General features: G+C 34.2%; 2 protein-coding genes and 1 long non-coding RNA gene across 5 annotated transcripts in view; 1 reads left to right on the forward strand and 2 right to left on the reverse strand.

Moving 5' to 3' along the window:
* The window catches only part of LOC118280701 (cAMP-specific 3',5'-cyclic phosphodiesterase), a 548,393-nt gene that overhangs the window by 4,057 nt on the left and 519,349 nt on the right, over positions 1 to 24,987 (forward strand). The window lies entirely within an intron of this gene.
* On the reverse strand, positions 1,007 to 3,154 carry LOC126911962 (uncharacterized). Its single transcript, XM_050701522.1, has 2 exons — positions 1,346 to 3,154; positions 1,007 to 1,255 (listed from the first exon to the last, which is right to left on the reverse strand). The coding sequence occupies exons 1-2, from the start codon at positions 3,110 to 3,112 to the stop codon at positions 1,007 to 1,009; spliced, it is 2,016 nt and encodes a 671-aa protein (XP_050557479.1). The 5' UTR covers positions 3,113 to 3,154.
* LOC126911937 (uncharacterized) overlaps positions 15,118 to 24,987 on the reverse strand; it is a 257,179-nt gene continuing 247,309 nt past the window's right edge. The window contains exons 1-2 of one of the 2 annotated variants that reach the window (XR_007706434.1): positions 15,319 to 15,873; positions 15,118 to 15,167 (exon numbers count right to left, since the gene is read on the reverse strand). This is a non-coding gene — a long non-coding RNA (uncharacterized LOC126911937). Of the gene's footprint in view, positions 15,168 to 15,318; positions 15,874 to 24,987 lie in introns of those variants that run through there. The other variant, XR_007706435.1, reaches the window with a different exon arrangement.

Here is a 24,987-nt window from a genome sequence, read left to right on the forward strand (position 1 = left end):
AAATTATTAAGGGTGTTGTAAAAGTTGCCTGCCCAAAATAGATTAGTTCACTATCCGATCGGGACTTTAAGAAATATAAGTTTAATATTTTATCGTTCGTTAATCGTTCGCCTCGGGCGCCATTTTAATTAATTGAAAGCATGTCGAAATTTCGCAAGTTTTCGGGTGAAAGTATTTTAAGGTGAACGAGTTGCGTGAATGGTGTATTTAAGCAAAGCATAGTAAGTCACTCGAGACGTTAATTTGCGGGTAACATTTGTGATGAAGGTCTGACAATGTGACCCTTGCGCCTGGGATTGATGTTGGAAAAAGTTCAACTGTGAGTGTAGTCCCGGCTTACCATTGAACCGTGCCTAAATAATAAAGTTACAAAGTAACCACTTAATATTTCATGTTAATGAGTCGTAATGTTTACACGTTACACGTTATTACATAGTTATTACAACATTTTACGAGACAATTTACTTTGTATTATATTTTTTCATACACATACTTCATTGTAGTACAAGGCTAGCAGAGTCACACCCAATTGTGTCCTTTATGTATACTTGACAAAAGGCTTAGAATGCTAAGAGAGTCTAATTTATTCTGATTTAGCCAATAAAAGAGAGGTATTTACGAATACATGTGTTGTCGAGTCGTCTTGAGCTCTCGAGCCCTTTACAACTCCCGCTGAGTGGTAGGGCACCAAGTACTCAGATTTGCTTATAAATATACGTACTTAGTGAAGTTCGCTGACAAGTGGCTTCGCGTGTGCCCTAAAACTCAATCGTGGTACTACGAAAATTGGGGAATAACCAGGAATAACTATAAGTAAGTTTATGTTGTGTTATGGGTTAAATATTAATAAAAAAATAGGTGTGTTAATAATTAACTTTATTGCCAACGTTAATAATAATATAATAATAATAAATATTTATTTCAGAACAAATGTCCATACAAAAATTTTAAACACAATGACAAAAACACAAATTACAGAGGTTAGGGAAATTTTACATTGAAAAAATTACAATACTTGAGCACGTAAGAATGCTTGCAGGATATTTGCATCCTGTTTTTCCGCAATCACTCTTAGGATGCTGTTAGTGCTACTCCTTACTCTGCTCAGTAACGACGCGAGGCGTTTGCGTACTATGGCATGAAAGCCATCTACCCTGGCTTCCGCAAACATACTGGAGGCACTGCAAAATCGGGGCAGCCCCAACAACATCCTAAATCCGTTGTTATATTGGACACGCAGGGCACTAAGCGTCCTCTGCGTATACCTGAACCACAGGTTGCACGTGTAGAAAGTCTGGCAGTAGGCTCGAAACAGTGTGACTTTAACTTGTTCACTACAACGCACAAACCTGCGGGCCAGCATATTGCTTCTAACCGCCAGTGCCCTCCGTTCCCTTTCAATGTCAACGTTGTCGTCAAGGTCCTCAGTAACGTAGTGTCCTAGATATTTAAACTGTTCTACCCGTTTGAGTTCAATGCCACTTAGCTTTATTGCAGGCACATTTAATCTACACTTACCAGGGGCCCTGAAGACCATATACACACTCTTGTCAGCGTTATATTTTAAACCATGCTGAAGGCTATATGATTGACATATTGTGAGCAACTGTCTCATAGCATTTACAGTTGGGGTCAGCAGCACCATGTCGTCCGCGTAACTAAAGTTGTTCATACATACATTGTCGATCCAGCATCCTACTCGAGTGCTGCTGAGCCCAACTATAAGCTCGTTAACGTACAGGTTGAAGAGCTTAGGAGAACTCAAACCACCTTGTCTCACCCCGCACTCCAACCTGTACGTGTCTGAGAAGGTGTTTGCCCATCTTACATAATTATTCTGGTTTCGGTACCAGAAATGAAAAATACGTTGCACCTGTGTAGGCACGCCAGTTTTCTTGAGTTTCTCCCATAACAAATCATACGATACAAGGTCGAATGCTTTGGAGAGGTCAAGAAAGCATGCATACACAGGTGTATTTCTTTTCGTGTAATATTGAACCGTGTGCTTCAGGCTCAGAATTGCGCTTTCAGTGGAAAGTCCTGCTCGAAAACCGAACTGTGCGTCATGAATATTAAGATGTTTATCCAGTTCTGAGTCGAGCACACTGTCCAATACCTTGGCTACGATCGTAGCCAAAGAAATCGGCCGGTAGTTGTTCTTATCGGACAAATCGCCAGTTTTATTTTTAACAATTGGTACTATAATTGTTTTCATAAGATCTGGAGGCAAGTACGAGTGATTCAGACATAAGGTATAAAACATCGCGAGCACGCGTGGTAAATGAACACCAGCGTATTTGAAATGCTCGATACTGAGTCCATCATGACCCGGCGACTTGCCCCTAGACATGCTGCTCACAATTTGACGAACTTGTTTAGCAGACACGTTATACAATTCACCGGTCACGCTAGACCCAGGATCTGCAGAACACGGTCCCAGAGGAGACTTGGTGGTAAAATGTTCTCTAAAGAGTTCAGCTATATCTCTGCTATCACTCGCACCCCCCACACTCACTGGAAGGCCAGTCTTATGGTTTAAACTATTTGTTGCTTTCCAAAAATCACTAAAGTTTTTAGAGGCACGACATTCTGAAATTATTTCCATTTTTAACTGTTCTTTATTGTTGTAACACCACTTTAATCTCTTTTTAAACAATTTGCGACTTTCACACATTTCCTCATATACAGTACCAGATTGTGGCCTATTTTGAGAAACCCAGTATAAAAATTTACTTCTAGCTTCCCTGTGAGCTTCACATACATGCTTATTCCAGCCTATCACATGCTTTTTCTTACGCTTATAAGACTGAGTATTACTAGTGTTAATAGCTGAGTCTGTTATTGCCCTTATTATATCCTTATATAGTTTATCTAAATATATTCTATGTTCCTTACAGTTACAAATATCACAACTACATTGCCTTAACTCTACAGGAAAATCTATTAATTTAAGTTTACTATTGCACAATTTGGTATAACTTTTTATCTGCTCCTTAGTTCTATAGCCCCATACAGCTTTATTTATTCTATTAATACTACAATGGTTATTTTTACATATAATTGCACTTAACTCACACTCAATGACTATGGGCAAATGATCTGACCAAAACATATCATAATTAACATATACATTCTTAACAGTTTGTTTGGCAGATTGACTATTAACACAGTGATCGAGCCACCTCACACGCCCGTGAGCCTGGCTTATAAATGTATAATTATTTGCTGCACTTCCTAATACATCTATATCCACACAGGACCATTGTTGATCCATACATAAATTAATTAATTCGTTCCCAAACAGTTCTCCCGGTTGAGCATTAAAATCTCCTAGTAAGTACACAGATTCTATAGAGTAATGGTCTACTATCGCACATACCTCGCCAAAACATGTCGTTAACTCCTCCAAATTGTCTATTCCATTTGTCGGCATGTAAATACCGGAACACAAGGAATGCACGATCTCCTATAGACACTTTTATTGCACGGATACGCGGATTATTGCACTCAATAACAGTTACCTCTTTGAACACACTTTTACGCCACAATATTGCCACACCGCCGTAAGGTCGTCCTTTAAAAACACCGGTTGAAAGATCCACCGCTGATGTGCCTGTGTACGCAAAGTCCTGGTCGATTGTGCCCAATATCGGTATGTCATAGGGAAATAGCCAGGTCTCCTGTAGGGCTACTATATCCGCCGAGCAACACAGTTTTCTAACACAATCAATCGATCTTTTTATCGATTTACAGTTGAAACTGACAAATTTAGATAAAGAAGTAGTAGTATTAGTATTTGTTTGTATACCCATTATTAATTGTTATTTAAGCGGTCGTTTGCGTAATAATCGAACACGAGGTTTAATATTTGAATCCCGGGTCTGTTATCTGACCGTTTTGTTGTCTAATACTATATTATTATTTACAAAAATTCTCAATAACACCATGAAGTTTAGAATAGTAGTGCCTAGTACTTTAGTGCCTAGAGTTTTCTACATAGGCTCGCCCAGTGTTAAACATAGGTCAAACGACACACTTGTCCAATTACCTACACACCTAATTACTACCAAATGGTTTTTGAAGGTCATTCAAATTTATTTCATTACTTTTTTAGTGTATATTTTAGTACCTAGTGACTAATTAGAGTACTTAGCTCATTAGGTACCAACCCAATAATATGTTTTAATTATTCCTAAAGGCTTTCAATAGCCTGGTTTAGGTCCTAACTTATCGAAATTATTAATTAATTAAGTTCGTTAATATCGTAAGTAGTAAAAGTTATTACTTGAGTTTTATGGCACTCTGATGGTTTTAATGAAATTCAGGAGACTGATAATGGCGATGAATATAGGTCTATATACCCTTACACGCGATAAGTACTGTTATTAACAGTTTATATTCTGTAATTAGCTGATAGGGATGATTAGAAGCCATTAATACAACATTATAAATAAAAGTAGGTGTAACGTTGAATTAATATTTCATGTAACCTATTTTAATATTCATCATCATAGCCTTTAGTGGCTACTGCCCGTGGCTACTGCTGACCAAAGCCTCTTCTCACACCACGCTTGCTAAATACGGGTTGGCGATTTCAAGTTTACAATTAATTAGAAATTATAAGGTTTCATCACAATCTTTTCTTTTACCGTTTATCATTGGTATCTAAGTAATCTTAGAAAGTACATATAATTCGGAAAAAGTCACATTGATACTTGTCGTTGGTAGGTTTCGAAATCGCGCCCTCATGCGCGATATTGACAAAATGTAATAGAAATAAATAGGCAGTAAACCTATAGCCATACACCAAGTACCACAGTACAATCCCTGAGCTTATAATATGCAAATACTAAAGAACATTAATATTTCGCCAAGTCAGACCTTGACTTTCAGCAGGTCAATCAGTCGATAACAATCACTCAATCAACACGCTCAGTCAACATTATGGCTCTATTATAATAATCTAATGTTAGAATCAAAGTACTTATAATTACCCGACACGAGTAGAAAGCCATGATGTGTCATACCGAATAGACACTAAAAATCGTTCGAGCAAAAGATGTCAAATATTGATTAGATATAAATCAGACCCCATATTCGTTTAGAGGTCACAGCTCTATTTATTTCAGTAAATACTTCCCGTAATTTATTCCGGCGCATGTACCTACAAAGATTATTTCGGTTTGTTTTTTATGTTTAACGTACTACTGAAGCTTTGGCTTTGGAATAAAGTTGAAAATCTGATAAAGAATTTTGACAGGTTATACATATGCTACGTCTATGAATATAAAATCCAAACTGATTTTCCTTAAAGGGTATGTCGTTGTACCTATTTTAGTAAATGGGAAACTGACTCTTCTGCATAGAAAACTGACACAGAGCCCTCCCTATTGGTAGACTGAGAGCTCCCTACTGGTAGAGGTAACTTTGAAATTGGAAAACAATAAAACTCTTTGGATTGCATCCCGACCACGTGACGAAGCCGGTGCTGAATTTAAATACAAATCGATGGAAAGGGAGAGAAAATATCTGTTCCGTGGAGAGAAAGACTCGAGAAAAAATGGATAAGTTGTTTACGGAACAAAATGAAATAAAAAAAGAGGTTTTAAATTAATCATTAGTAGTCATAGGTATTTCTGTACCACTGACCCGGAGCTGTTGACTACCTAACGGGTTTACCGGGGATTCGGTTCGAAGGACAGAAGTAGGAATGGTGTGGATTTTAGTCGGTAAGAGTCAGATACTTCTCTCGCCTCACCGAAGGCGGGAGAAGTCTTGGATGGTTTACCCCTCTTAAAAAAAAGAAAAAAAGGTATTCTGTACCAGATAGGTATCATATCTTGGACTATTTACACCAATCTAAAGGTATATATTTCCTGAGAAAGCTAAGTGCTATGAAGCAACTAAATTACAGATTGCCATTGTACACAAGTCCCGGCAAATTGCTAGGACGCTTCCACGAGCTCCGTTTCCACTCCATTTGGTAGCAAGCTACTTAATTTTATTTAAATTTTGCTCCCTTACTGTATAAATCGGATAAATAAAACGATTTTGTCAATGTCTGTCTTAACTCTACACTGGTGATTGAGTGGCTGACACGACAACTCACGATTAAAAGTATTAAGTACCTATACATATATGTATATCTACTAGTCGTAAAACAATTAATGTACCTATCTATAGATTGTGTTTTAAAACGCCAAAGAGTAATAATGTATATCTTATTTTTATTTTATTTTTGTTCACATAACTTCTCCTTACTTGATTTTTTTATATAAAAATATTCCATCTAAAGGTTGTCTGAAAGGAATCACCATTGTTGTGATAAGACCACCTATTGTATGCATATGTAAGAAATATTTTATTTTGTCCTAACACATTACTATGAAAATGAAAATGTAAACATATTAATTAACATCTGTATGTTAATTAATATTTTAACATTATGCCATTTTACACGAGTTATAATTCATAACAGTTAATAAATGTCATTGTTCTACAAAAAAATATAGTAAAATAATAACTTTATCAAACTGAAACTGTTTGTTTATTAATATTTATGTCCACGAAACGGGGTTCGCACAAATTAAATGACAGAAAGTTAGCGTGAAATGTGTGTAGTAACGCAATAACGAACTAAGTTTCGTCCACCACCAGTTTCGTATATAATCTGTATTAAAAGGAACACCGAAGTTGTTTAATCTGTTTTCAAGCCAAAATGGACAGATAATGCAATTAGGTTCTTAATGGAATTAATTGGGGGAGCATTAACGCGCGTCATTAGATGAAGTGTTGGATAGGATTATGAGAATTTGGTGTTTGTTGACATATATCCATTGCTGCTAAATTGATTTTGACAATCATCTAGATTGGAGTTTTGGAGTTTGCGTTATGTAATGAATTGGGTAGTTTCCTAGGTCAAAAATGAATTATTTTGACTTTTCAATACAATAATATAATGCCCCTTAAATAATCGTTCTTTCATGCATTAATATGACAATAAACTTATTTTTTAAATTTTCTAGCAAATAAGTATGCTATTTTTCGCAATATTTTTATGACGTCATAAGTTGCGATCTCCTACAAAATTCATAGAAAAGTATCGTTTTTGACATTTCGATAAAAGTATTTGAATTTGACTAGTTGAAAACAACCGTATTGATGCAGCTTTATGAGGATATTATTATAGAATCGTCATAAAAATCTGAACACATCTCAAGTTCGTTTTCACTCTATCGGTTTATGTGCTTAGATAGGAAAATCTTATAGCCTAGACTAGAGTATCGAATGTCGTCTAAGAAAAACTAATAAACAGGATCTTCTTAAATGACAGTAGACGTAATAACACCACTCGTGCTATCATTTTACCTCTTTTTATTGAACATACAGAAAACTCTTGTCAGTTTAAATGCGTCGGTAGCGATCTCACTAAGGTAAATAATCTGTTGTTGACATGTTATCCGAAGTGAATTTAAAGTTTAAAATTTCAATTACAATAATAGAGTTAGGAATTTTATAGTTTCAGGTATTCTGTTATAGTCTTGACAAAATGTGAAATATAATACAATGGGGCATTTTACTAAGTCAAAATTAAGATGTTTCGATTATTCAACACCACCATTAAAAATTAACATTTTCTACTGTTGCTACAAGCTTCGTGTCAGTCAGTGAATTAAAGGCACTAAAGATAAACCTTTAGAGGCAGGTCTAATACTAACTTTAGTGCAGGCTTCGTAATAAGACGGCTAAAGTCTTTTAGCGTTTAAACCACGTTTTGTGATAAGATGGAAGAGTATTAAAAAGATCCTACAAGACTTCACGTTGAGTGTAAGTTGTAATCATAAAATGGTGCCACAGAGTAGAGAGACACAGTACGTATAAATGTAAAGGAAGCAATTATTTGATTTTCCTGCGTAATTTATTTTCTATTGATTATTTTTAAGGATTTTTTGGTTTAAAGATAGCTATAATTAAATCGATACGCCGGCTTAATAAATATTCTTGAAGAAACTGTTTATTGAAATCTTCTAATATTCTAAGTATTTAAATTTTTTAAAGATATAGTTAAGTAATGATAACGTTATTCTAAAAGGCTTCTTTTTTATTATTATCATCTGTTCAAGGTCACCCACTACATTGAATGACATATCATTATTTTATAGCATTAATCTTCTGACTGCATTTACCTACACTGTGACGGTACAAGAAAATAAAGAATCTAAGAAAGGCTTATTCTTTGAAGTTTATAACGTAATTTGGATGTAATTTGTCGCACCTTTATATTCATCACGGTTTTATAGACCTTTCTACACGTAAAATGATTTATTTTAACGCCGATCTCGTAATAAACGAATTTGTTCGACGAAATTTCCAACATTAGTTGACTTTGGCACGGTGTTTTACGATCGTCTTTTAAAGGGTCCATTTCACTAACTGGGATCTGGCGCGTTGTATAAATTAAAAAGGTTTGTAAAGGTACGCGTCCACAGGCCCGCATCGTACGCATCGCACGCACCGCACGCAACGGATTTTAGTTTGTCTCGTATAGAAACTCATACAACTGCGTTCACTGATCCGCATCGTACGCACCGCATCATCAGCAATGTCTACATGCGATACGTACTGACGTCATACGGAATGCGTACAATGCGTGGACTCTTACCTTAAATTGTACATTGGTTGTATCTGTGTGACGTAATGAGGGCGGGGTGAAACATACCCTTAATCTTTGACAGAATCTGTTGTATAGTGGGCATGCAAATGTCACTGACGGGTCGGAGTAATTACAATTATATCGATCCTATAAGGCTATTAGGGTTTGGTTTTGATACTGGGTTCAGAACTTATTGAGGAGACCTTTTTGCCCTCAATCAACCCTGCCGATGACCTAGACATCATAAATTGATAAATCCAATTTGAAGGTTTTCCAATTTAGAATTGGTTTAGAACAAGCTGTCATCTCTTCTAAGTGACGTTGATAGTTAAGATTTGCTTTAATTGGCGTATATTAGTTAAGCGGCTTATATCGCTTGATTAAGTAAGAACCATTTTAAAGTTCTTTGGGATATAGTAATAAATACATTTTTGGGAGGATCTAAAAATATTGGGAAGTTTTGCTCTCAAGAAGATATTTTTCGATATTGGAACTTCTATAAAATGTATTACGGAACTAGTATTGTTACTTTTTTCCATCTCTTACGACCAAAATGTACATAGTTCCCATGTACTACTTGTACCTATACCAACTTCTTAGATAAAAACCATTTCGATCGATACCTATTTGTATGATTGTATCTGTGTTCCATATTGTGTTGAATGTCATTTCCTTTTATTTACCTTTCAAAGAAAACAAACAATATTACTCTCGATGTTTTCAATATAATTTACGACATACGTCTTCTTGTAGTAGCCTTTTTGTGAACATGCCTTCTAGCCTCTTTATGAACATATACCTAGTACCTACATTTACAGTTACCTACATTGATATGTTGTTTTACTTATGATTTAGATTTAGAATCTGTATTTTAAGAGGACTTATTATGACATTGAGGCTGCCTCTTGGTCCCATGTTCTCTAGTACGTTTGATACATGATTTGTTTGTAAATATTATCCTAAAGCATTATTAGTTCTTGAGTATTTTCGAATTCTCTAAAGGAAGTGTATACTTATTGTTAATTTATTTGGTATACCTGTTTAGTAGTGTTTAGTTTATGAGCTGAGCTGTATACTTTTGGAGCTAAACAGTTGTGTGATGTACAGTTAATAAGTTAGTATTTAGTAAATATTTACCTCAAATAGACGTGTAATAAACAGTAAATCTAAGTAAAATAGGCAACATATGAAAGTTTGAAACTTCCATTGGTTCCACAACGCCTTTTGAAAGGTTTACCAGAACTTTGCTCTTCACAATCCGGTGAAACCTGACAGAAATACTTAGAAAGTATATTTACAACATTTGTTAGATGAAATGTTTCGCTGTTTAGAGTTGGGAAGTGTTGCTATAGAGCACAAGGTTTCGAATCTAGATACATAAGAACCTAGAAGTCTGTTTATTAACTTGTTTGAGAGATATTTCTATAGTTCCAAATTCAATTGCAAAAAATCCTCTACTACAATATCGATAAAACTAGAATATACATTTTTAAAACTTAAATGATTATTTGGGGATTCAATAATAATATGAGAAATAGATAGTTAAATAAATACATTAAGTGTGGCAGAGCCATGCTTCGGCACGAATGAGCCGACTCGACCGGAATAAGACCACGGCCTCACAGAAAAAAAACGTGAAAAGACGCTTGCGTTAGTGAGTGAGTTTACCGGAGGCCCAATCTTCCCAACCCCGATTCCCCAACAAACCCTAAATTCCTAACACTCAAAAGGTAACACCTCTTATACCATAAAAAAATACATGCTTATTTAAAACATTATTCTCCTGCAATGCTATTTAATTCTAGTATTGTATAGACTTGTAGAATTATTCAGTAGGTATACAAACAGTTTTACATATTCATGTCAGAAGCATTCTCTTGCTTAACTTCGGGAGATTATGTGCAGCTAAGTTTACAACTGCGCGGCAGCCATTAAAGTTGATAGTTATAAACTTTTACAGCAGTTCTATCATTAAGCCTTACTACTTTCAATTTACTACTTCATTTTATTGAATAGCGAACTTCCTTGTAAGGCACTTATTGCATTATGCACAGAAGTCTAACACATTATTTCATCACCAGAATTCGTTATCTGTTTCTTTTGATTGAATATTATATTATTAGTTTAAAAGATCATTATCACTAACGGTCTAGTCGTTCTGGAGTTAAGTACTAAATTTAGTAATAAGGATGATGATGAGGTATGAAAATTAAAAATCAAATTAATCCATCAGTAAGGTAATGAAAAAATATTAGACACGTATTTTTTTATTTTGTCATATAAGATAACAATACCTACTACACCTCTACTTACGCATCTTTTGTTAGTACTATACTTTCCTTGACTTTCTATACAATCAAAAACATCTGGTCATATTCACAGGTCGGTTGTGAGTATCCCAACACCTGGTATTTTTTTATTAGTTTCTTGATAAATTATCCTTACTTTTTTTGAGGGGCGAATATTATACAATGACTTCTCCCGCCTTGGGCGAGGCAAGAGGGAGTGTTAGGCTCTGATTGACTAAAAACCACCCCGTTCCTACTCCTGCTTTTCAAGCCATAGCGCTATGTAGTCCGCAGTACTCCAGATCAGGCATCAGCCCTACTACCCCATCTGTGGTGGTCTGATGGCTCTTTCAGTCGGCGGCGTGCGCGAAACGCGATGCGCCGTACGCACAGGTCTTGTTCTGGTCGGGCAGTGAGCTACCCTTGCTCGCCACACACAGATCCCTGATGCCTGGAGTGTCTCTCGCAGCGCTTGGATCGTGAGGAGGTTCGCTGCCTCACGACCCTGCCACCGCGGCTCTACCTTAGTTAGTATGATAGTTTCGCAGAAGGAGGACACAGCATCAAAGTAAATTTATAACCAGGTGTAGTTTCATCAAATCGAATAACAACTAGGTTACCTAGAACCTAGAACACTTTTAAGAACACTTTTAAGTGTGGGAGAGCCATGCTTCGGCACGAATGGGCCGGCTCGACCGGAGTGATACCACGGCCTCACAGAAAACCGACGTGAAACAACGCTTGCGTTGTGTTTCGTTGTGTGAGTGAGGTTACCGGAGGCCCAATTCCCCCTTCCCAATCTTCCCCATCCCCGATTCCCGAACATAAATTCCTAACTCCCAAAAAGCCGGCAACGCACTTGTAACGCCTTTGGTGTTTCAAGTGTCCATGGGCGGCGGCGATTGCTTACCATCAGGTAGGTAATACGTCTGCTCGATTGCCGGCTTGTACCATAAAAAAAAAGAACCGCCGTAAATCCATAGATTAATATCCTCAATAGATACTTATATCCTAATCCCGCTATAAATTTCAGAATAACTAAGATTTGAGGCTTTCAAAGATTTCCAGTTCACTTGTTAGTTAATTGGGGTCCAGTCCGAAACGTTTCCATACTTATTGTAACTATTCTACATGGAAATGCCTTAATAACCTACTTACATACTAATTCGGATTTAAATATCAACGTACGTTACGGAGGCTAAGTAATAACAGGGTATACTTAACTCTTTTTAATTTATGCTGAAATCGTGCAATTAATTTAGTTTCGTATATTTTACGTGCTACCTTTAAATTCGTTAGTCAGTTTCATACGAAACAACTACTCAAGTTTGTAAGTAAACAGTGCGTTGTAATTTCGCATTTCGTTGAAAGTCGTAATTGATCGAATTTTACCAATATATTAAGAAAAAAATAGTATTAGAATTTCAAGATTTATTTAATTAGCAACTTTTTACTTTATCATTAATACATTATAATAAAACATTTTTAATTCAAACAAAATATGGTCTATCACATGATTAGTAAGAGTAACTGTATAGAACTATATAGTATCTATATAAATATTGACGTCAAATACGCAAAGATTTCGAAGTCCCACGAATTATTGTTTGAGCACACCATTTTGTTTTATGCGAAACAATCTTATTTACCCACTGCACCAATGAAAAATACATTTTTCTTTTAAACAAATGTTAGTACAGTTTTTCCACAATACAATTTGTGTACGATGGATCTTGCCTCAGGCTTGTAGTTCTCACTGCAGTTGCAATACAGAACTAAACTTTTGTAAAAACAATAGAAGATCGTTCCAGTCTAGTACCGTACATAACTACGTGTATGTGAAAATTCATCTGCTAACATGTTTGCAAATTAGTTTTGTTTATTCACTGAGAATTGTTTTATCACTCACGACTTTTTGATTATTCTCCCTTCTTTTGATTTATTAAGCAACTAGTGATTCCCTTTCCCAAAGATAAGTGATTCCCGTTCCAATGAGAATTTATGGAAGTGCTCCCCTACACTTCTCAAGGAACATACATGCCAAGTTTCAGTTTCCTACGTCCAGTAGTTTTAGTTGTGCGTTTGTCAGTCAGTCACTCAATAACGGAAGAGTTTCATTTATATACATATTATGGATAGCTTTTGCCCGCGACTTCGTTCGCGTGGAATAGTGACTTCCGGCAAATTTTTGGTTTTAACCACATAGTTCCCGATCTCGCGGGATCTCTTCAAAAATGAGATGTGGAAGATATTCCAGGGAACTCTTCAAAAATCAACATAATGAGCTCTGCGTTTGAATTTAATAGATGTATACTCACTTAGGGCATTGAAAAAATAGTTTAAAAACGGACTTAAACTAACTTAAAACTAAAGAAAGCTACGAATTACGAATTTATAACAATTAAAAAAGAAATTATATTACAACCTATCCTCTATGCTATAATAACCAAGCTTAAACTAAATAATTTAAAAGAAACGACTTAAATCTAATCTAATTAAAAAAAAAATTAGACTTACAATTTTATTAAAAAAACTAACTACAGTAACTACTAATAATCGATATCAAACTAAACCTACGTTAAATAGTTTAACCAAAAAACCAGGAAAACCCAACAAATAAACTTATTAATTGACAAATACAACGAAACCAATTTCTGGGGGCACGGCAGTGCCCCCGCCAAGTCGAGCAAAAAAAAAGCGGCACGGCCGTACCATCCTTTTCTCGAAGCAATTCGGGCCTTTTTCGACCCCCTATAATTCGGTTGTGGATAAAGCAAGAAACCTGAATCTTCAGTAACTAATCCGGCATTGTATAAACACGGAATATTTAAAATTTCAGTCAATTTGAACCAGTAGTTTAAGAATGACAACTTGTTAAAGTTTCTAAATTTTGTCACTCACTGACTCACCGATCATCAAAAGTCCAAGGCACTTCTAGCAGACTTAGAAGCTTCATATTTGGAATACATATAGAGTTTAGTGTCTTAATCATGGGAAAACTTAAATATTTTGTAATTTCGGTCCAGTTTTCCAAATACACCAACTGCATCAATAACTTTGTAATCCCATATAAATATATGGGATTACAAAGTTATTTATGCAGTTGGTGTGTGGGTGGTGGTTATAAATTTAATAGGTGTAGATAGGTACCTACCATATGAGGCAAGGGAGGGGGTATAGGGTGGGTAAGGGTGTGTTTAGCCCATGAAACTGAACAACATTATTACTTGAGACATCAAAGCCTCCGAGAAAAGCCCATAGAGACAGGGAGTGGGCTTTGAGAAAAACTGTGGCTGAAGCTCAAGAAGTAGTACCGGAAAAGAAAAAGAGGAAGACTACATATAAAAATAAGAAAATATCATAAGACCTTTAACAAAATTCGTTAGAAGTAGATGGTATCAAAAAGAAAGGCTCTACAAAAAGAAGTGAGATCCCATCAAAAACATCCTGTAAAAAACCCAAGTCTCGCAGCTCAGTCTTTCTACCGTCAAAAGTTGTGAGATCCATGTAATACCAAGTCGGTTAATCTATTTAGTGTCTACTTGAAGGACCTTCTGTCTTAAGTTATTACATAAGTTATTATGATGCCAATATTAAAAATATTTAACGTTTTAAACAAATAGATCGACTTGGACATCGCATGAAAACAAAATGAATATTACAATATTATATTAGATTCTTTAGTCTCTCGCGCCTCACGCGATTGAAACTCTCGTTCCTGTTGGTCGCTGGCCCGTCGTGCTGTGTAGTGTGATATATCAAGCGATGTCCAAGTCGATCTATTTGTTTAAAACGTTAAATATTTTTAATATTGGCATCATAATAACTTATGTAATAACTTAAGACAGAAGGTCCTTCAAGTAGACACTAAATAGATTAACCGACTTGGTATTACATGGATCTCACAACTTTTGACGGTAGAAAGACTGAGCTGCGAGACTTGGGTTTTTTACAGGATGTTTTTGATGGGATAGAATATACGAAACAGCAGGACCACTACAGACAAATAATCATACGACTGATAATACACTTTTTCTACGATAGTACCGAAGCGCTCGGCCGATACCCAACCAAATGAATGTAACGAAACCATAGCGCGATCTATTTCGATCCCAACGCCATCTATCGAGGATAAAGACAACTTGGATTACATATTTATTTATACTCCGTTCGGGCATTTTCTTTGTACTAAAAGTTTAATTATATTGATATTATTTTTTTCATACCTTTTTACTATTTATTTACTTTTTTTTCGATGAATTAAAACAATAACATGAACCGAAGTCGTGTAACGATCGACATAGAATTATCTATACTCCGTTAGAGCATTTTCTTTGTACTAAATGTTTTATTAAATTGATATTATTTTTTTCATACCTTTTTACTATTTATTTACTTTTTTTAGATAAATTAAAACAATAACATGAACCGAAGTCGTGTAACGATCGACATAGAATTATTTATAAATAATTTATTTCTTATTTTTATTTTTTGATTTTTGAAATAAAAATATATCTATGTCCTTTCTAAGGTTCTAAACTATATCTGTACCAAATTTCAACCAAATCCGTCAAATAGTTGCGGAGATTAATGGTATAAGCATAGAATGTTCGACGTGATTCTTTAATTTGACATAACTTTTTTATTTATGAACCGATTGACATGAAACAAACACTAAATGTAAATTTAAGCATCCCACAATATATTCGTGAAAACCGCATCCAACTCGGATCAGCCGTTTCTGAGATTAGCGCGCACAGACGAACAGACAAACAGACAAACAGACAAACAGACAAACAGACAAAAAAAAGTTAATTACATTTTTGGGTTCGACATCGACATAACAATAACCCCTGCTATTTTTTTTATTTTTATTTTCAATGTACAGACAGCACTTTTCTACGATTTTATTATATGTATAGATGTGTTTCATATAGAAGCAGTTCCTTTTTATCCTTAAGGCTTAACTTGCTATACTACCGTCTTACATTCTAACAGAGCTTAAGTATTCCGTATCCTCCTAACGACAGTTATAGAGTAAGGGTTTCAGGCGTAGCTTGAAATTAGTCGAGTTACCTCAATCAGTTACGTGATTAAACCGTGCAACATAATTAAGCCCTCATTTCATATGACATGTAACGGCTTTACGTAGAGTAGTCCTGAAATGTTAATAATGGTCAGAAGCCAACCACAGCAAGTAACCCAGAGACATATTACCACACAAATGCTAATTTAACCGCAACTTCATCTCAACTAGTCTCAACTACCTACTATGTAACTATAACATCATAAACAAACTACACAAGTTTACAGTCATGTTTACTATTCGATACAAGTCACGGCTTTGAGTCCCTTACAGGTAGACTAAATACTTATGAACTATATTTTAAACCATTAGACACGTATTTTTTTATCTCCTTACGGAAATAATTACTTTCGAGGATATATTGATTTCAAATACCCTTGTGTGACTTCATTTCTAGGTACGTTTTTTACGTAAAAATGACTTAGTTGCTTTTACTCTTAAACTTTTATACGTTGTATCTAAGTACCTAAGTGTTGATTAAATGTTTTAACTTAATCAATTGAATTATTAGTGAACATTAAGTAGAGTATTACTCATTATTTTATTATTAACACCATATAAGCATGTAGCAATTTTATAGACGAACATTGGCCATTGTATTTGGACAGAGAATACTGTATAAAGTACTAATCACATACGTTACATATATTAAGTAATTTTTATATATGACCTAGTTTTGTAAAAACTAAGAACTCTGATTTTTACGGAAATGAGCAGACGGATCACCTAATGGTAAGCAATCGCCGCTGCTCATGGACTCCAGAAACAACAGAGGCGTTACAAGTGCGGTGCCGGCTGTTAGGAATTTAAAGTCAAAGTATTTATTAAAGGTTGTAGTGTATGCTGCTATACATGAATAGATCCTGCTATGTTTTGCTTCGGAAAGCGTACAAAAACGGTTGTTGGGAAATCGAGGATTGGGGAGATTGGAGATGTAGTAAAAATATTTCCTTTTAATATACTTTTTGTAGGTTATAAATATAAAATCAACATTTAAACCAACCTTTATTTAATCTACGACAGAATCGATTCGAAAATTTTATAAGTGTCTCAGTGAATTTATGTTATTTCATCATTTTCAGTAAATTATAGATCCACACGAGATATTAACTCGAAACTTTTGTTATTTAAATTGGTTAATTTACATTCAATTACTTTTGAATGAGATGAGATGAGATGGGGTGAATTTAACTGTATAATTATTAAATTTCAACATTTCATTACAATTAATACAATGTGTTTATTCAGGTACACATTTAAAAAGATTATCGAGTCGTTTAGTATCGGTTTTACATTTCAATAAAATTTTATTCATCGGTAAATGTGGTATGTAGTTTATAGATATTTCAAATATACGTGGCGTGTTCATTTATCTACTTTAAATCTTTGAATGCTCATTTGATGAAACAATATTGTTTTTATCATTTTGGAATACAATATGCTCTATTCCCAAAAGAATATACATATAGTTGTATTAGGTGTTCTAAAATTATCTGCCACGGCTTTGATGGGACGTACTGTTGTATTTGAGGATTACGATAGTAAAGAAATTGCGTACCCCGGACTAGTTATTAAATTTGAGAACATAAAGAAGTTAAATATACATAAAGTGGCTCACAAACAGAGACAGTCAAAGAGGTAGCTGTTTCATAACAAAGTCATACGTAGATTTTTTCATGTCTGAAAAATAATTACTCATAATCAATCATGTCTATTTACTATTGTAATCTTTAAACACAACACTACCTTCCATTAAGCCGTGGCAGATAATTTTAGATCACCTTATATAGATCCACCCAGTAAGGCATCAGTTGCTGTTTCAAACTTTTTTAATGGTATACAAAACATACACAGCATTTTATACCTAACATATTGGGACTAGATACGATTTTACAATTACACTCATATACCAGTATAAAATAGTTCAAACATTATGAAGTGAGCAACTATCTCGTCTCTGTATTAAAACGTGGTTTTGGAAATATTTGACGAATTTTGACGCAGGGTTCACCACAATTCGGTTAAATCCTCGATGAAGGTTTATGAACAAAAGTTAGTGGACTGAATAAAGCTTGTTGTGGAACTTAGTTAATAAAACCAGTCAGTATTGACAGGGACATAGGTAAAGAGTTGTTTTTTTTTTTCATTTAGCGCCTGTTTCACCGCCTTCATATAAGTACCCAATAAACCTATATGACAAATAGTTCATACAAAATACGTTCGTAATTCAAATTTATCAGGGACATAGCGGGTATCCAGACATTGTGAAACAGGGCCTTAATACGGTCAATCTACACAAGGAAATTAATTTGAAGCATTTATTTTGTATTCTGTTTTACTATAATTAAGGAAAGTCAAATATATTTTTTTTTATAACGAGTGCCTTTTCTGTGCAACATTTGAATGACGAGCGGGAGGTATCATACTCATTGTTTCTTGAAGTCAATTTGAAAATAGTACCTAAGTCTGCCGATAGAAACATAATAAATATAAAGATTTGTTGCCAAAACTGACACCTTATTTAATCCCTAAATACAACATGAGTCTAACAAGATCAGAACAAACCTAACAAGACCTTTTTCGAGAAAATTGGGAATTGTATCGTTACAAAGATGATTTAGCACCTAAACCTAGTTTCTAGACTACCTATAATGATTTATAACTGTATTCTCGTGTCTTACTAGACGATATTAACACGGATTTAACCAGCCTCAAAGTATAATTAGGTATAAACTCTGTAAATGTAAATGAAAAAAGTGAAAGTAAATATTTTTACTTTGATAAGATAAACACACGTGTGTCTTATCAGTTTATCTTTAAAAGTACACAATGAATGGGTCTGTTAATTTGGTACAAGATTATCACTACTAGGTACAAGGTTCATGGTGATTTTGAAACTAGATAATAATACTTTTGAACAAAAAAATATTTTGTAACTATTGAGTACTACCAGCTTCAAAGACATTAGCTAAACATAAAGTAATAGTGACAGACAAACAGACAGGCAGACGTATTCGATATCGTAATTTATGTTTAATTTAAGATATTGAAGAGAGGGCATCAGCTACCTGTTAATAAAAGTCCCGTCAAAATTGTTTCAGCCATTTCAGGGATTAGCCAAAAAATTTAACAGATATTATTATCGTATATGTATATTCAAATGCGTATGATAAAAAGTAGTTATTCCAATATTTCAAACAGACACTACAATTTTATTTGATAGTCTAGATCTAGATTTAAGATAACAATTGTATCAGGGAGTAGAAGTGACATAATATATAAAGTTACATATACAGTAGAACTCCAATTATCCGAACTCCGACTATCCGAATCGCCGATTATCCGAATCACAAAAATTGTCCAAAAAAAGTCTAAATGCGCTAATTATTCTCCCCCCCGCGAAGCCTGTGTTTGCGCGTCAAGTCTTGACTTGACTTGTCTTAACTTACCGTTGTGCCTACACTGACTTCCCCCCGCAATTTAATTCAATAAAAAAATTGTGCGTTATCAAAATGTAGCTTTTATTCTCTTCAATGGCAATATTTTATCGTTCGTTTATCCGAATATTTGATTATCCGAATGGGTCCCAGTCCCCATTAATTCGGATAATTGGAGTTCTACTGTAAAACATTTTATTTTTCCTGTAACATGCATTAGCGTTGAGTTTCTATCCACAAATTCCAGGAATCCTCGTAGTACAGTATTGATTCAAGCTCAATTAGCCAGTGTCGCTCCATATCAATGACAGCTTGATTACTGATTACAGTGCAGCACGGATCGTGAGTGAATGCTAAGTACTAACTATATGACATTAGTGTAAGTACTTGCACTATCTTGGTTAACCCTTTGGCTGTCCTAGTCCTAGTAGTCCGTCCTAGTAGAAACATTTAATGGTTACTTAACCCAGTCTTTACCAATTCTTTTCGAAACAAATTCGCTTCTAAGGAATAGTTTAAGTAGTCATTAAATGTTTCTGAGTTCGGCAGTAAGAGTAACTAGGGTATTGGACACTAGTTTTATGCGTCTATGTTCTCGTGTACAAATATCGAAGTTAGAAGTATCTTCAAACCATGAAAAGAACATTATTTAATAGCAAAAAAAATAAACCGACCAGTATTTCCGTAGCCGATTGAAAAAATTATAAGAAATAAATATGTTAGATCACACTAATATTATAATCACACTAAGATGTTTGATAATCTTTGTCCGCAATCACGTTGAAACTATTGAACGGATTTTTATTTTTGGTATACAGACAGCAATTTGGTATGTGCTGACTTGGGTGATTCCCGCTGGCGGAAGCTATAATAATATACTTAAACGTATTAACACGTTCTCAAATTTTGTGCTCTTAAAACTATGCAAAGACCAAGTATTAAACTGAAATCCTGAGTTTACCGACTAATCTATAATCGATAAAGTAGGTATATTCTATATAAGCTAATACAAAAACATATTTGAAAATCTCTCGAAGTCCATTGAGATTCAAAACTTTAATTTCAAAAACAAATCTCATTTCTCCTTCGATATCTCTCGAGGGAACTTCAGTGCATCTTTCAAGTTATCATAATGGTATATTTTTTATAAGCTGCGAGTTTTATTTTAAACAAGCTCAGAGAAAGTCTCATTTATCAATACTGAGAAAATGTATTGAGATAAATTAATGTTATTGGCCACAGAAATTAATTTCAATTACATTAATAAAATATTCTAAGAAATATAAGTTTTATTATTACTTGTACCTATATTTATACCTATTACTTGCCTATAATACAAAATCGCCTTAAGTACCTTTGTATGTTTAAATCTTTCAAACTATGCAACGGATTTTGATGCGATTTTTTTTAGTAGATAGAGTGATTCAAGAGATAAGTTTTTTATACATGCATAATATATCACCACTGCATCCACGCGAAATTGGGGCTGGTCGCTAGTTAACGTATAATTACAAATACACATAATTACAAACGTAGTCACAATGTTTCGAAGTTTTAAGTAATTTATTGTTATTTTTAGAAAACATTTCAAGATTTCAATGGCCGAGAGGATGTCGAGAAAGAAGTCTTCGTAATAAGTTCGCTTTTAAAGGTAGAAACGCAAGACTTAATCAAAAGGACGGACATTAAGATCTTTTTTGTCATAAAATTCCAAACTGATTTTTAAGGGAAAATCTCTTATTGGAAGTGGAGTTTAATTACCTACCTACCTTAATATTGAGAAGGTAATGAGTTTCTTTCTCAACGACCTTCAGTTGGAACTTGTATTGCAACGTATTAAGCATAAAAATGTTTTTAAATATTTGAAATTTGCATCAAGATATTTGATGTTTAAAAGTGCCTTCCTGGTGTAATTATGACTTATGTTATTTGTGAAACTACTTAATTGCTCTAAATTTTTTTATTACACAAAACTCCTGACTTTTCGAAGGTTTTAACAGAATACATATAGAGCTCAAATTAAGATAAAAGAATAAATACGTAAATAACAATAAGACTATTCAATTTTGTTTTACTTTGCCCTTTAGTATCAATGCACATATTTTTTAATTAAATGTTTTAAACGCCTTTGTTTTCTTTTCTATCTCCTAAATTAGTTATTTGTTCTGTTATGCATTTTTTTTATTATGAAGACATTATACATTTCTACAACAAAAATTAAGCTCATTTTATACTACACAATAAAATATGAGAACTTATAAGCATCGGATTAGTCTTGGCAATTGAGGCTATTATGAAATAAAAGTGCTAGGTGTAAAGTACGTAATTGCAGGTCGCCTGTAATATTAATTAAATAAATGGTTTCGCTAAGCTTGGAACAGGCAAAATTATAATCTTTCAAGCTTAAAACTAAGTGCAAAATATGAGCTGAAATGTCTTCATTATAAGTATTAAGTAACGATTTATGTTTTTGGCCAAAATTATTGTTGTGAAAATCAACAGTAATTTTATGTTAAGCACATCTTATTAGTGTCAGTTTTGGTCCCCTGTTACATGGGAGTTGTAACCCAAATTGTGAAAAGTGGGTGTACACCTCTGCCTACCCGGGGATAAAAGGCGTGACGTTGTCAGTTTTGTTTTGTGTGTGTTAATCCCATTTATTGATTTTACATACTCAGTATAATTTTGCAACCCTAATTTGTTTAGGTTTTCATAAAGTGTACTTTCAAATCTTCAAGAAAAGAACGTATTCCTTTTGAAAAGGACGGCAACGCACCTGTGTCTCTTCTGGTGTTACCGGTGTCCATCAGCGGCACTGGTCGTCTAAAATCAGGTGAACCGTCTGCTCGCTTCTCGCCTGCTTCCCAATCTATAAAAAAGTATGTAGGGCAAGTGACCCGGTTGTGGCCATCGACCCCTTTGTGGCCACGTGGGCCTACAAATATTTATAACTAAGGCATGGACAAATAAATTACTCTGTGATTTACAGTATTTAAAATATTGAATATTGTAGATACTGATACCGTTGGCAGCTTTAATGTGTCAAACTTCACTTCGATGCAACAAGTCATTCTTTTTAGTTGATGGTGAAATTGTTAAGATCTTAACAAAAACGTTAAGGCGAGCGGGTGAGGATTTGGTTTTTATTTTTTAAATCTTTGCTTATTGTTTGGATGTTTATGTTAATACTACATAAAGAATATATTGTCTAAGTGGAACTAAAGTTATTTTGTCGCCATATGTTTCTGAAGTGAGGGTATTAGAAGGTGGCCACTAATGGAGACAAAATTATGAATTTCTCCATCTTTGGCCACATGGTTGTCAAAAACTTTTGTACATAGACGCCCCACTTCTAGTCATTTATCGTAATTTATTTATTATTTTTCCTTGGCTTTACATATCAACCAATACATTTTTCATTTTCAGAGATGCAATAAATTGCTTTCACACAAAGGGGAGGTCAGTTTACTTTGCAGCTTTTACCAACGTCATATAAATGTTGATCTCTTTATTTGTAAGTTAAATTCAAGTGAAGTAATAATATTTCATATTTTCCAAACTAAATGAAAACCATTGTTTCTAAAATGTCAAATTTAATTAATAAATTTTGATTACTTTTATTGTATTTTTTGATGGCCAGAACTGGCACACGACCGTGGCCAGAAATGGCACGAATCTGGCCAAAAATGGCACAAACTCCCTTTTTTTTTTCTTTTTTATACAGTTATTTTTCTATTGGACGTTCTTTAAAAAAAGGGTTTTCTTAGGCAAGGTTAATACATGTTTAATGACTTTTTACAAGAAATATGTTCGTGATCACAAAAATAATAAGTTAAGAAAGCCTTAAAGTCGACAAAATTCTTAAAGTGGCCACAACCGGGTCACTTACGATATTGCAATATAAAGAATTTTAAGTCATTATTAATATTGGACACATATCGGTCCTTTTTATTTTATGTAGGTACATTAAATTAATCGAAACGGTTAAGCCAGATTTACGTAGAGTACTATTTATGTTTCTCTCATTTGTATTATAAAATTTAATGATACTTCGTTGAAAATGTAAATGTCCACTTACGTTTATGTGCCATTTTATGTATCTACATATTTCAGACAAACCTTTTCGTAGTGGTATTTTGTACGATTATAAAACAAACGTAACATATAAATGTTATGTTTACATAATGTTACATAAATAATTATGTTAACACATTGGGAAAATTATTGGTGCTATAAATACTTATAACATCGGACTTCAAAGAAATTCTTGAAATTCACAGGAACAGAATAGAATTCCTGCAAAAAATCCTTATAACTATTACGCTTTGTAAAAATAGAAAGATATGGTAAAAGACATACATACCTATTTACTTTTCCAAACATATATTTATATGAGAGTAGAGCGTTTCGAGCATTTCATAAACTTAGAAGACATTTGAATCCCAAAGCGAAAGGATTTGTAAACTTTAGTATTTGTGTTACACAACTTTGGGCCGTGGGAAAGTAAGGACGAAGTAATATATTGTTGTACATACACACATACTGTTATGTAAGTAATTAAGCTTGTAGCAAATATGTTGAACAGTTTGAACAATGATTAAGTGGAGATTTGTTTGTTTTATTTATGTTTAGAAGAATTAGTGATCTTATATTGCCATATTTTTTTAAGTAGGGAATGGCATCCGATTGCTTCTCCCGCTTTGGGCGAGGCGAGAGGAAGTGTCATACTCTTACTGATTAAAAACCACCTCATTCCTACTACTGTTTTTCGAGCCAGAACCCCGGTAAACCCGCTAGGTAGTCCGCAGCCCCGCGACGTGCCGCACGCACAGGTCTATTGCCATCGTATGCGGAATTCTATTTATATATACTTTTAACCTGTCGTGTGCCGGAACGCATATCTACGCGAGACACAATGTATTTTCTATGGTTGTCTTATATACAAAAGGTTAAAGTCTTTTTAATGGGTTTTTGAGTCATATACTAATATGTGATTGTATCTTATTTTACAATGTTTTTTTTTGTGTGTCGATCATTTGGTATCAGAATAATATGTCTACGCGTTTTCGTTTTCTCATTTTAGTAGAAGAAACCCATCTAAATATCCAAATATAACTCAGAATAAATTCCTCCACATTAGGCTGTGGTTTTAAAAATAAATTATAATAATATCTACATTTCATCGGCGCCGTTAAAGTATTGCAAATTAAAATGAATACGGAAATAGGCCGTTCGGGATTCGGATTTAACCCTCTTTCGACAGATTTATTTTCTCTTCTGATATAATTTAGATATTCAAGGAATATTTATTTTTGGGTTTAAAACAGATTACGTACGTAATTGAATTAAGGTTAGAGTTGTTGTACATTTGGTTAAAACCTTGTATGTTTTAATATTAATAGCTGTGAAAGCAATCGTGATTTCTGCTTGAAATCATCTGCCACTATCGATAAACATGTTCAATAAGGTACTAAATACATATACTCGTTCTATAAACAATTTTCTCCCTTCCCCTTATCACAA

The sequence above is a fragment of the Spodoptera frugiperda genome, chromosome 20 (assembly GCF_023101765.2).
Source record: "Spodoptera frugiperda isolate SF20-4 chromosome 20, AGI-APGP_CSIRO_Sfru_2.0, whole genome shotgun sequence".
Classification (NCBI taxonomy): Eukaryota; Metazoa; Arthropoda; class Insecta; order Lepidoptera; family Noctuidae; genus Spodoptera; species Spodoptera frugiperda.